At 41.6% G+C, this 13,192-nt stretch overlaps 1 protein-coding gene across 1 annotated transcript in view; it reads right to left on the reverse strand.

Moving 5' to 3' along the window:
- SORCS3 (sortilin related VPS10 domain containing receptor 3) overlaps window positions 1–13,192 on the reverse strand; it is a 422,195-nt gene that overhangs the window by 19,313 nt on the left and 389,690 nt on the right. The window contains exons 21-24 of the mRNA XM_083741537.1: window positions 9,639–9,762; window positions 7,004–7,116; window positions 5,024–5,155; window positions 260–359 (exon numbers count right to left, since the gene is read on the reverse strand). Of these exons, the coding sequence (XP_083597663.1) occupies window positions 260–359; window positions 5,024–5,155; window positions 7,004–7,116; window positions 9,639–9,762 (469 nt within the window). The remainder of the gene's footprint in view (window positions 1–259; window positions 360–5,023; window positions 5,156–7,003; window positions 7,117–9,638; window positions 9,763–13,192) is intronic.

Consider the following 13,192-nt stretch of genomic DNA (forward strand, 5'->3'; position numbering starts at 1 on the left):
GGAAGGAAACTCACAGAGAACTGATAAGATATCTGACCGGATTATAAAGGAAATTGCCCACTTGTTTTTTGCTTCCCTTGAACCAAGACATATTGAAGACTTCTCCAGCTAGAAGTCTGGAAGTGATCTTCAAGTGTGGTTTCAAGGTCCATAGTCAGAAGGCAAACAATTACAATGCAATCTTTCTTTGGCTTTCTTCCTAGTAGACCTAAGGCTAACTGCAAAGAGTTGCATTGTGTAGGGTTCCTTGCCAGCTTACCTAACGTTAGTTGAGTGACATACACAATGACTTCCACTCCAGGCTTCAGCTCAAATTGGACCAGATTCTGATTCAAAGCATTGAAGAGGATTTCAACAGCCTGAGGAAACAATGAATTATCCATTAACAACAGCACTTCAGAAACTATAGGAAGAATCCCCACAGACACTTCCAATATACCAATGGAAGTCATCCTCTCGTTGTCAGACCTTGCATAGCAAAAAGAGCACAATCCACAAAGAAGATTTGAATAAATATCTTTTTTAAAGGGGAGAAACCCCTAAATGAGAGGGGAAATCCTCAGCCAGCCCACGGATGACAGAACATATTCTGTGGAGATGGAACTGACTGTCATGGAGCAAAAAACTAGGACGAGAATAGCTGGAAACCTTACCTGAGCCATGCCACGCTACAAACCCAATTTGTTTTTAAATTACTCCTACCATGCAATTCCCACCCCCACACAGAAATGTTTTCATAACCCCTAAGTTACTCATATTGGGCACAGCCAGGTATTAAAGTAGCATCTTGAAGGGTGAGAGGCAGACAATTTTCTGCTGGTTTAGTTTTGAATGAAAGTAAGTGTTATCAATAATATGAAGTATAACACAAAACTTTCAGCATCCTTCAGTGAGGGCCTTTTTTTTCCAGCCGGAACTAGCAGGAGCTCAGTTCCAGCACCTCTCAGGTGGGTGCCATTGCCATTATGAGAGAACAAGAGAGGCGTTCATGGTGAGTTCTGGCATCTCTTTTTCTAGAAAAATAGCACTGCTTGAAGTTCCCCTTTTTTTGCAAAGATTATCTGCTTTCCAACCGAAGTCCCTTAACACCTCATTCCAGAGTGTTTGGGTTCCTCAACTCTCTCTGGGCAGAATTTTTGGGAGTGTCTAAGGAACTGTAGAGGAAAGAAAGGGATGAGGAATTTGGAATTTCCCTTTTGTGAGGTTCCTTCTCCTTGTGGCTGTTAGGATCCAAGCCAATGTTGTTACCCTTTAACACTTATGACATACATCCAATTTCCCTGCAGAAACTTCTTTCCACATTCATGATAGTCTCAAGGCAAGTAACTAACTCCATCTGGGTGTATTGAAACATATTGAACATCTGCAAGTTCTCAAATGACTTGGTGTGATAAAAGGGATCCTGATCAGTGTGCAGAGGTTATAGAAGAACTGGTGCAGTGTAGAGGTTAAAGACAGAAATCTCAGCTGTGCTGTAAACACACTGAGAGAAATAACAACAACAGGGTTGGTCTAATGAATTCAGAACTATTGTATGTGAATCCATTTCTCTAGCAGCTTTTCAAGGAAAAACTAAGTGGTCATTTTGGAGGCAATTTTGTCCTCCTGAAGCCCTGTGCACTATTTGCTCCATGCAAAACTTGGTAAGAATGATGGCACATCACAATATTGTCCCCAGGTCTCAGGCAAGGGAGGGGCAAATGAGAGTTTTGCCGTTGTTTCATCCAGTTTGCATTTGGGGGGGGGGATCATTTAAAAAGAAAAGGCAAAATGGCAGCAGCAGCTTCTGCTTCTACTGCAAGGGACATTGGACACCTCCAAGCCCTTAAAAATAAATCACCCACCTACACTGAAATGGTGCCCATTTTGTCTCCCTATTTTGCACAATAAGTTTTCACCTGGAAAATTTCAGCACTACGGTGAACAATGAAAAGCACTCTGGAAGTGCTAAGGATTATTCCTGGTTATTGAGCTGACATCCACAGGCTATTTGGCAGGCCATCAACAAGAGTAACTAGATTTTGCTGGAAAGTCTTTTTATACTTCTTGCTCCACATAAGGCCTCCAGAAGTGATACTGCTGATTTAATCACTAGTTAATTTCTGCATGGAAGCTTAAGCAAGCTTGTGCTATTGTTCATGACTCTAATCTCACCTTAATATCACAGCTGCTATTCATCACTGTAATTACCTATTTATTTAAGTAAATGGCTATTGAAACTTCCAGGTATAGTTTGTATGGAATATCCTAGCTGGGTTTATGGCTGAATACACTCTCAATAGGGAGCTGTAACCAATCCTGTGTGTCTGAAAAATGTAATTGCATGATACATGTGTTTTCAAACATGGGTGTGGATCATTCATTATGTGGCATTAGGTGTCCCTCTCAAGTCACTTCAAGGCTTTCAAAGCTCATCAAGGACTCAACATGCTCAGTAGGCACAGAGTTCTGGAGTAGAGGGGATGGGTTGGAGTGGTAGGAACCCAGGACCCTCTCTGCTGCAATTGCAGGGTCCCACGGGTAGAATCATGGTTTATTTATTTAGTTAAAATATTGATATGCCACCCCATGATTATGTTCACAGAGTGATTAAGACAAAGATATAAACAGATTAAAATACACAAATTAATAAAGCATAAAAAACTCAACTGAAAGGGTTTTAAACAAATTAAAAGTTCTGTGGCAATAATAATAATAATAATAATAATAATAATAATAATAATAATAATAATAAAAGGTCTCCCTTCACCTGGCACCAAAATGACTTCAATGAAAGTACCAGGTGAGTCTCTCTGGGGAAAGTGTTGCATAGCAAGGGGGCTGTCATTGAAAAGGCCCCCCTTGCCAGAAGCCACCCACTATACCTCACCTGGCTGGGTACCTGGAAAAGGATATAGAGACAGGCAGACAGGAGACAGACACCCTGACTGAAAGCTATGAAGGACTTTCTCGAGGTCAAAACTGACCCTTTGAATTGAGCCCAGAAATAGTGTGGCTAAGTCCCTGGCATGATATGCTTGTACCATCTAGAAGCCTGAAATCTGGATGGGTGAACTGCTGTTAGAGTGACCAAATGCAAAGCAGAATACAGCTGCTATACTTTTAGGTGCTTTGTAGAAGGGCACATTTTGTCAGATCGAAACTTATTGTACAGAGATTAGGAAAGCTGCATCTGCTGAAATTCTATATTCTAAACACCTATTAAAAATACAATGTCCTCCACTGAATCTGGTTACTCTAATTATAGTAATTGCCTGGTACTGACAGATAATATTGATGGAGTGAGCATGCCAGAAATCTGTAGGAACAGTGAAAATCAATGGGATGCAGTTCTCCTTGGATATCAAATGTATTGGAAGGACGAAGGAGCTGCTTATTTCAAATAAGGCGTAAAGCCCAATATATTTATATATATGGGTGACACCAAAATGCTAAAAGAATTCAGCAAGGCAGCTTAAGTAACAGATGTTTACAGCTACCTTCATGCTTACTGGGTAAATCTTAAAGACAATATTGGAGGGTCCTAATGCTTCTCTTTGAAGCTCTAAACGGTTTCGAGCTCAAATACCCCTAAGTGGCTTGCCAGATGGGCAGAGCTGCAGAACGTTGCTGCACTTCACCGGGACGGAGGGGAGATGAGCAAGGCAAGGGAGATGCCTGCATAGTGTAGGTTCACCATGGGGAGTGATTTATTAGCTCTGGCATTGCACCCTCACAGCACCAACATCCCAGCTGCCTTGCCTAGGTAACTGGCTAAAACCATATTCCAGAATGCGACAGGTGGGTGGGTTTCTGTACTGGTCCTAATAGGTTGGAGATATATTATGAAGCACATGCCACCTGGTCAAGTACACTTCTGTACCCTGACCAAGTAGAAGAGGTCCCATATTTTACTTTCCTTGGAAAGGGAGAAGGGAGGTAAATTCATCCCAGGACAGGCTGGAAGAACATACTTCTATTACTGTATTTTATTCTGGCACGACTAGTTTAGTCATGCCCATTGTTCAATGCTCCATAAAGATTAAAATGTTTCTAATGAAGAAATAATAAATAATGTGCATATATCTAATAAACAGCTGTGCCTTAGGAAAGTTAGTCACGCAGCTGCCAAGGAGGGAGGTAAGTCTTCGTTTCCTTGTAAGTGTGGTTGCGATTGGATGCAGTAGGTAGGCCTTGTTCAATTGCTTGAGAACAGTGGCCACAACCTTATCGAATCCAGCATATAGGCAAGTAGAAAACTGCCATGTCCATCCACCTCTTATAAATTTCAATATCTTTTTTTAAAAAAAAAAGTTCAAAGGTAGCTGAACAATATTAATAGGAGGTCAAATCCAGTCAGACAACTCTAAAGCTTCAAATGATATATGCCTACAAGTTCAACAAAGTACTCCATGAGAAGAATTCAACATAGCCCTGTAAACCTCCCTGTGATGCTTTGAAGAAGGGTGGGATATGAATTGAATAAATAAGAAGATGATAAATAACAGCACTAAGAAGGCTGTTCCATCGGCGCGAGCATTTCAACTGATAGAACTATCTCCACTCTCTTCCTCCACATGTCATTTCTCCCAATCTCCTGAGCCAATCTGGAGAGACACAGGGGGCACGCAAGGGAAGGAGAGAGGTTGAAAAGCCCCATTGCCCTTACAGAAGACCTCACACATGCTTTTGCTAGTGGAACTCATTAGTTGAATCTGATAGAGGCAGATTTAGGGGAGCATGACTGGTTCGGTCGCACTAGGCATGGAGCTTTGGGGGCATCGCAACTAGGAGGTACAATGGAAGGCAAGAGGTGGGAAGGGGGATTTTGGTGCTGCTGAAATTGGAGATCCCAAGGTCCACCACTGAATCTGGTCCCAGATTTCATCCTCTATTTAAATCTCTAAAACAGTCAATTCCTAGGACATTGCGCAGAGATCAATATTTACAACAACTTGAGGAATTCAGCATTAGTGTGGTAATTTGCCACAAACCACAATCTTAATAGCTGGAATGCATGAAAAATGAGAAGCACTCTCCTTACCAGCTCCAGGTCACCTTCACTGCCTTTCCTTCTCTCAGAGGTGTTTTGATGGGGCAGGATGAAAAGCTCTGCAGAGGTGGGCAAACCATGGAACACGGCCACCAAAACTTGCTCTTCAGGGATGCCAGTCACCTAAAGAAGAGGACCAGAAGGAGGATTAGTAGTAATCATAAGGGTACGCTTTGTTCAACTTCTTGTATGAGTTCTAATATGAAAAGAGAAGATGAGAAAGCATTGGGTTCTTCTATACATGAGATACCAATGGTTTTGCAAGACCAAACCATACTTCTCAACAACCCCATAAAAATAAAAGTTGTGGTCATATCTTGCTACTGAGAAGATAGGTCAGAATATACTGGTAGATCTTGGATGATATGAAGTACATCAGCAAGATGTTCTGACTCCCTAAATTATACTGCCGAAATGTAAAAGTGGTATGGAAGGAGAGAGATAGTTGTTCCATTCAAGTATACCACTCAAAATACATTTCTAACCTCAGATTTGCAACAGCAATCATGCATGATCACATTCAAGAATCAAAAAAAATCAGCTGCATTATTATAGCATACAGGTATATACATGTTTGATCCTAAATAGGCTGCACAGTATGTTGTCCTAAAGGTAACATCAATGTAACATCAATACTAATACTGTCGTATACAATTTATTGTATATTTCGATTGCATAAATAGTAATCAAGCCACATTATTTCCCCCCAGGTATAGATAGCTGCTAATAAAACTTCAAATGCAAAAAGTAGGTGTGACTGGGCTAGAACAGACCAAAAGTTTTCTTGGAAGCTGGCATATTCGAACAATGTACTGCTTGCAACAGTACACGCTTGCAGTGTACATCTTGTTTGCAAGATGCTGAAAATGAAGCTTGCTTGCTTGCTTGCATACTTATTTATTTATTTATTATCTCTGAGCAACAGGAATGCATTTGATCAAAGGGAGCAGAATCATCATTAAATCACACTGAGAAAGCTTTTTCAGCAGTGGGGATAACAAGTAGGCAAAAAACCCTGCAAATTTTCACACTTTGTTTACCGAGTGTGAAAACTCAGTATGCAGAGCAGATTTTAAAAGGCAACATGAACATAAGCCATCTGCAATGAAAAAGAACAAGTAATAATAAAGAGAAATTTGAGACAAAATATCTGAAGGTCTTTCCGGGATCCAGCTTTACAGTCTTCTTATCTTTATATCATTCTTATCTCCCAACGTCACAAGGTGAGTGCTGATGCTTACATAGCCAAAACAGTAGTGCCCACATACAAGAAGGATGTATCAGCAGGCTCAGGAGACCCCTTAAGTTCACAAAAGTATACAATATATATTAAAAATAAAATGCCCTTCCAAATGAGAAAAGCAGGTTGTGCATATGTGTGCAACTCTCACACAGTACAACTCAACTATTGTTTCCCAAATGAAAGCAACAGGACGTGGTTCTAGAAATAAATAAAAAGATGGAATCCAAAGAATAGTCTCTCTTAAGCTCTCATTGTGTCCCAGGGATCCAAAGAGATGTTGATCGCAAAGAAGTGAAAAGTGAGCTGCAAAGGTCATGGACAATCATATACTTACTGGAATCATGAGAAATTCCTATATCCATATAATGACAATAATAATGATCTGCACACCTCCACACACCCCAGTTGCTGGGTGGATGAATGTGATTAAATACTGCAAAACATTTGTTATGATAGGAAGAGGATGATTTTTTTTTGTGAGTCCCTTGTTCAGGGAACAAACTGAATTCAGTTGCATTTCCTTGAAGGGTTTTGCTGGTGTTCTGGAAAGTGTTGAAAAATATTTACAAAGTCCTATTACGGTGCTTGGCTTTAGATAAAAATGCAATGGCTGCTAATGCTGCTAATTGTGAACAATAGCCTCCCTTTTCTGAATTACCCTGCAATAGATTACTTGGAATGTAAGAAAATCACCCTTATTATTAATTGGTCTGCTTGTGAGTACTTACTTGCACCAAGGCTCTCTTGATGACTCTGCCAATATCCTCTCTCCATTCAGGTATGTCCGGATTGTGATAATCCAAATTGGGAGAGAATGATAATAACTGAGACTGGAAATATTCTGCAGAGAGAGAGAATCACAGTCAAACTCCATTGTAATTCTGCCAGCCAGCCAGCTGTTTAAGCTGAGATGGTTAAGGTGCATCAGTTTCTATGTTAGACAAGAAAGATCTACAGCTTAAGGCTGGTAGAGCAGAAACACATGTTCTCAGAAATGCAAAATCCACCAGACATTTGGAATACCAACTATCTTTTCTGCTCCTTAAATCTATAGGAAGAATCCTTATTCTTGGTCCTGCTCCCAAACTAATTTTAAAAATTACTTTTCAGATGCTGAAAATATTCATTTTCTGGACCTCAGACTCACTGTGTCAAACAGCAGCTCTAAAATGTGAAGTTTCCTACACCTACCTACCTAACAAAAATGTATGTCTGGAAGTAAAGTTAAAGCTCACCTTTGACTTTCCCAAATGATTGAATACTTAAGTATAGCTGAGTGGAGCAGAAAGGTTCCCTCTAGGGTAAGAATGGCTTAAATTTGAACCCATAACTTTTAGGAACATAAGAAAAATCTAAGCACTTGGTTGTACTACTGTGGTGCTGACGAATATTATACATAAGCTTGGTCCCAAACCCAGGGGAACAATACTTAAACAATAACTTCCCATTTAAAGGTTGAAACAATACTATAAAAACTGTTCATTTTGCACTGAAATGTCCAAAGTGAAGAGTGAGATGAAAAAGATTGGGGAAGGGGAGAATAGTACAGTACCATATAAATTATATATACTAATATACTAGTAAGAGAGTAAAATAAAGGAAGGGAGACAAAATACTAGATTATTTTTTTAATCAACCACTTTTTATCCCATCCCAGGGCACTTTGTAGGAGAAATGGGCTTGTTCTTATATTATACTTGGCATGCATTGTGCTCCACTGCAAATCCTTACTGCAAATCTTCTGTTTTCCAAAAGCAGGAATTATCTGTTTGTTAGCCCCATGTGCAGCCATGAGTAGTTATGCATAACAAATCAGATACCAATTGAGCTAATGACAGGCGAATCAGGATACTGCAATTCATGAGGCACTAGGTAATTACTTCCTAATTAACTGACTGCAGGAGAGCAAGGGAAATTTCAATGGCAGCCAAGTTTATAGATTCACAGAGCTGGACCTCTTCTCTGACCCATCACAGAATGCCTTCTTGGCATTAGTAGAGTGAGTAAGAAGGAGTCTGAGAGCCTTGCCATCCATATTTCCCAGTGGTCCTGCTCTGTCTCCTCAGCCTCTGTCCCCATCACTCTTTCATTCTCCTACTTGAATTATATGTTCTTTGCCTGCCTCAACTATCTTAATGTAGTTGACCTGATCTACTGTCACAATGGAGCTTTAGAAGCAAGGTCTTGATGCCATTAGCTTAGATGTCATAAGAGAGCCTGGGTAATTGAAACCAGGGATGATGAATGCTTGTGGAGGGGGCAGGGGAGGTAATAGGAGGCCTCAGAATTTTTATGTCAAAGTCCTCAAGCAGTAGTTGGACAGAATACACTTGTCAATTGTGTATGTAGTAAAAGGAAGTCCCCACCCTGCACTCAGCTCTCACCTGTGGCTCCTAGAAGCTGTTAGCATGCGACAGTGGCCACACCCTGGGAAATAGCTTCGAATGGCCAACTAAACAACGTGAGGGTAGCTGATGGGTCTCGAACGGTTGGTGAGTTAGGGACAGGCTCTGATGGATTGAGTGGATAAGACCAATAGTGGGTCCAACAGTCAAGAAGGTGGTTACTGCATGTGCTGTAGAGGGGAATGAGGAGCAAATGGGGCTTGTCAACCTGGGGAGGTCACCCATCTAGGAGAAGGAAGACCTCAGCTGCCTTGTGGATATACGTACCCATTCATGGGAAATGCTGAGAAAAAAATCATACCTGCTGCCTTCCAGGACATGTTCAGGAGAAGAAAAGGATAAGGAGTAAGCCCTACACAAATCAAGAGTGTAGTCCCTAAGATGGTTAGATGGCGTCTTGCACACCTCCTTCTAAAAACTCCTGCAGCCAAGCTGGTGCCAAATGTATTGTGAGGCTGAGAGTGGGGTCTTATTGTCAGGGTAGTCCAGAACCTCCATGCACACTGCCCAGGCTTCTGTCCTGGATAGGTCACTTCAGTGCTGCTATTGCAGCAAAAAGAATGTGGGAGGCAGCAGTTAGGATGCTGTGATGCCACAGCAGGTGCTGTGATTCTCCACTGGTTTGGCTTCACTCCCAGAGGTGCACTCCATTATCTCTCAAGAATGCCAACAACAAAAGGCAGTAACTCCTGCAGGTTTTTAGGCATCGTGTTTATCCTTCATTCTAGGCTCCTTTAAGACCTAAGTATCAAAGGATATAAGGAGGATTGTTATGTCTTAAAGGAACCTAGAATGAAGCCTACAGCAGTTATCTTTGACTGCATGCAGAATCCCAAGTGTTTTCTGTCCACTGTTAAACTCTGTGGTGGGGTTGGTGAAGTGGGGGACAGAATTGGAAGAGGAGCCAGAAACAGTTGTTGGGGGGGTGTATCTCTTGAATTAGTCTGTGTCTGCTTACCATGTACAGCAATGTTCTTGGTGTCCTGGATGAGGACACTGCCAGCTGAGACCTGCACTGTGACGGTATTCCTTCCTTCCGTAGTAAAAGTGTAAGAGATGCTGCTGTCCAAGGTGATGAATGGCTGTAAAAGTCATATGCATTCATAGTTAATTTAGTACTCTATTCCATGAATCACAGGGGTCACACAAACAAAAATGTGGATTTGAATGCATCAGTTTAGTTTGTATATATGAGTGGGGAAAGAGTCACCAACTAGCTCCTAGGAATGTGTGGCTCCTCTAAAGAGGGGCAAATTTGTAACACTCCTGAGAAGAATCCTCCAGGGGCTTCTCCCAGGGAATGACTTCTTGTAGGCATGAGGGCTGCTTAGCCCAATCAAGAAGGGGCAGGGGCTAGGCTTATTAAGCTTTCTTTCTTTCTTTCTTTCTTTCTTTCTTTCTTTCTTTCTTTCTTTCTTTCTTTCCTATTCCAGTGTTTTACCTCCCTTTACACGCACACCTTGGTGAATGCTAGACAGTGAGGCCATAGTGTGCCTGTCAGGTTCACATGCCCAAGGTTGATGTAGCCAAGAAGGAGAATTTCATTTGGGTCCTTTGCTCCAATTACCATGGGTTGTGGCTGTAAACATACCCAGGAGATGGGAGTGTGGAGATCCAGTCCCTCCTAATACCATACATTTTGCATATTGAGTCCTCTTTATGGGTGTGATGGCACGAGTCAGTCATTCAACAAAACAAATCTAGCTTGGGTGCTGACTTTTAGCAGGAATCAAGTACCCCAGTAAATTGTTATTCCCTTTCTTCTGCATCTCAAATAAAGCCCTAGCCATGGTTAAAGGAAACCTATCAATAATACAGCTGTTGTTAACCTACATACAGTCGTATGTTGGTGGTCCTTCTATGTCTGCTTGGAGCATGCTATTGGACTGGTAGCTACCTATGCCAGGGGAGAAATTTAGGGTGTCTGTGATGAAAAGAGGTGATCAGATGCTATCGCTTCCTGCAAGAATGAGATTTCCAAATACATATTTGGAAGAGTGAGACTGCTGCTCATTGCCACCTACTCTCATTTTCCCACTCCAGTCTGATGTTCCTGTTCTCTATGTGTATGAATGCTGTTAGCAACAGGGTGCAGAACCAGGGCCAGGGTACAGGCCTGGAGTATTGCCATGGTGTCTCATCTACAAGGCCTGGTCCTGTTTTGGAATCTGTTTACCATCTGAACTTTGATTATGTTTAAAGGCATGCACCTTTTTAGCCTGTGATTATTTGGAGGTTATTGTGCACCTCCCAGGTTTCTCTCACTCTCTTATCCCTGCAAGTCTTGGCATATTTTTTTTAAGATGAGGTCATTCTTTCGTGCTCAAATTCTACATAAATTCTACATAAACCCTTTGCAGGGTTACAACCCACTCTGGGGACTTCAGCAGTGCTTTCCAAGTCAAGAAATATATAAGAAGCCAGTTTTGTTTTAAAAATTGCCTCCCTTTTATGGTGTATGTCCTATTAGATCATGGCTGATTTCACCCCCATCACAGAGTTTTAACATTCAGGTAGCTCCTTAGATTTAATTCATGCACTGAGGTCTGGAAACTAACTCTAAATTAAATCAAGGAGTTTAAGGTTCATTTGCTCAAAACCTATTAGACAGCCAGACACATTTATTAAACTGGACCTGTGTTAATCCAAGCAAATTGGCCTTTAGGTATATTGCTAAAGCAGTGGACCAGCAATTCACTACAATAGCTCTATCTAGAAAAAGAAATTAAGGCTCGTCTAGGGGGGTACCTTTCCCTTTTTAGGATGTGTATAAAATGGAGCTGTATATTGCAGTGGTACCTTTAAAGCAGGAGGTTACAGTGAAGCGATGAGTCTACAAATAGCCTAAATTGCCATCTCTGTCTGCATCACTCCTCCCATGGGTTAAAGGCATCAGAATCTGGCTATTCTACAAAAATCAAAGTCAGTTTATACTGCACAGTGTCTTCGGTTAACGTCCTAACTGGCAGTGCAATGAAGTATTTGCCTGATTCTTGCCATCACATTGCCAATTTGCTGTTTTAATGTGATAAATCTGTTCAGGAAAAATTACTTCTCATGCAGTGAAAAATCAATCTGGCTGTGCCACATGGCAAGTTGTAATGCAAAATCAAGAATGCTGTTTGGCCACAATTGGTTGTCAGACATGCGGAGTGACTATCTTATTTGCAGCAGAACTTGAATAGAATCAATTTTATCCCAAGCTTGAGTCTGAGATCCCCCCAACCAAGCTCTCGCCTATCTGTGGTGCCAATCTCATTCTATCACTGTACTCAGCAATATGGCGGAATGCCAGGTTGGTCCATAATAAAATCATGCTGATCCATCATGCTGATTGTCAATGAGCAGGCTGTCCTGGTGTGTACTACCAAGACCTGGGTAGGCGGAAATGGGTGGGTCCGTTCTGACTGAACTCTGCCCACCAGGGTACACGGTGCAATATTAGCCCAGAATGGAGGGGCAGGAAGGAGGTGCTGCTGTAGTCTATAGGAATTTTACTTCCTACCACTAGAAAATCCCTCTGTCTTGGAGAGGGAATGGAGGGTCTGCATCTGGTGTTGAGCCAGAGGTGCAGCCTAGGGATGCTATCGGCGCACTGCCCACCCTGCCACTCATCATAAGTGCTTTTTTCCAGCACCAACGGCAACATCAACCACCCCAACAGATGAATGCCTACTACAAAAGCAGCAGCAGTACCCACCAACCATTTTCTGTGATTTACAGGTCATGCTTTTGTTTGGATCAGTCTGAATATTAAAACTGCAAAAGACTCGCCTGGTGACTTAAATAATAGGATTATTATGGGGCTACATCAGCAAAGTCCTGTAATCAAGCTCTCCAAAGAGCAATGCTGGGGAACTGGGAAACGTTGCACAACATGATGAGAAAGTATTTTGCTTTTGTTTAAACAAGAACATTGCAGAATGTTTGACATGCTGTTGTTTTGAACCCATCAAATTTGAAAAGCTTTAGTGTAGATTTTTAGACTTTGTGGCTACAGATCAGTACTCCTGTGAAGAGTTCTAGGATTGCTCCCAAGCCTCCTGGGCTTGTGGTGCTCAAGGAAACAATCCCTAGAGTTCTTTGCTCCCGCAGAGTGCATCAATAGAGGTCAGAGAGTAATAACAACTCAGAACAGTGGAACCCCCCAGAGAGAATAAAGGCAGAAGGGCCCTGGGAGAACAGCAGTTTTGTAGCTGTTTTTAGCTCCTTTCCTTGTGAATCAGTGGAAAATATCAGTAAATCCTCAGACTATCAGAATGACAGCTTAGCATTGCTTAGTATTCTGTTCTGGCCTTCCCATGATTATTGCCATTTTGCAAAGCCAAATACTATTACCAGCTTTAAGCTGCCCCTTATTTTGGTGCCATTTTGCATCTGCAGCTTAAAGAGCTTTAAGTTTGTGAGTGCACCCAGGAATCAGAGGCATGAGCATAGATAAGATTTAAATTGCAGGTACAAAAATGCAACAACAATTACTCTCATTTGCAAATTCCAAGTGTAGATATCTCA

This window comes from Podarcis gaigeae (assembly GCF_964106915.1).
Source record: "Podarcis gaigeae genome assembly, chromosome: 5".
NCBI lineage: Eukaryota > Metazoa > Chordata > Lepidosauria > Squamata > Lacertidae > Podarcis > Podarcis gaigeae.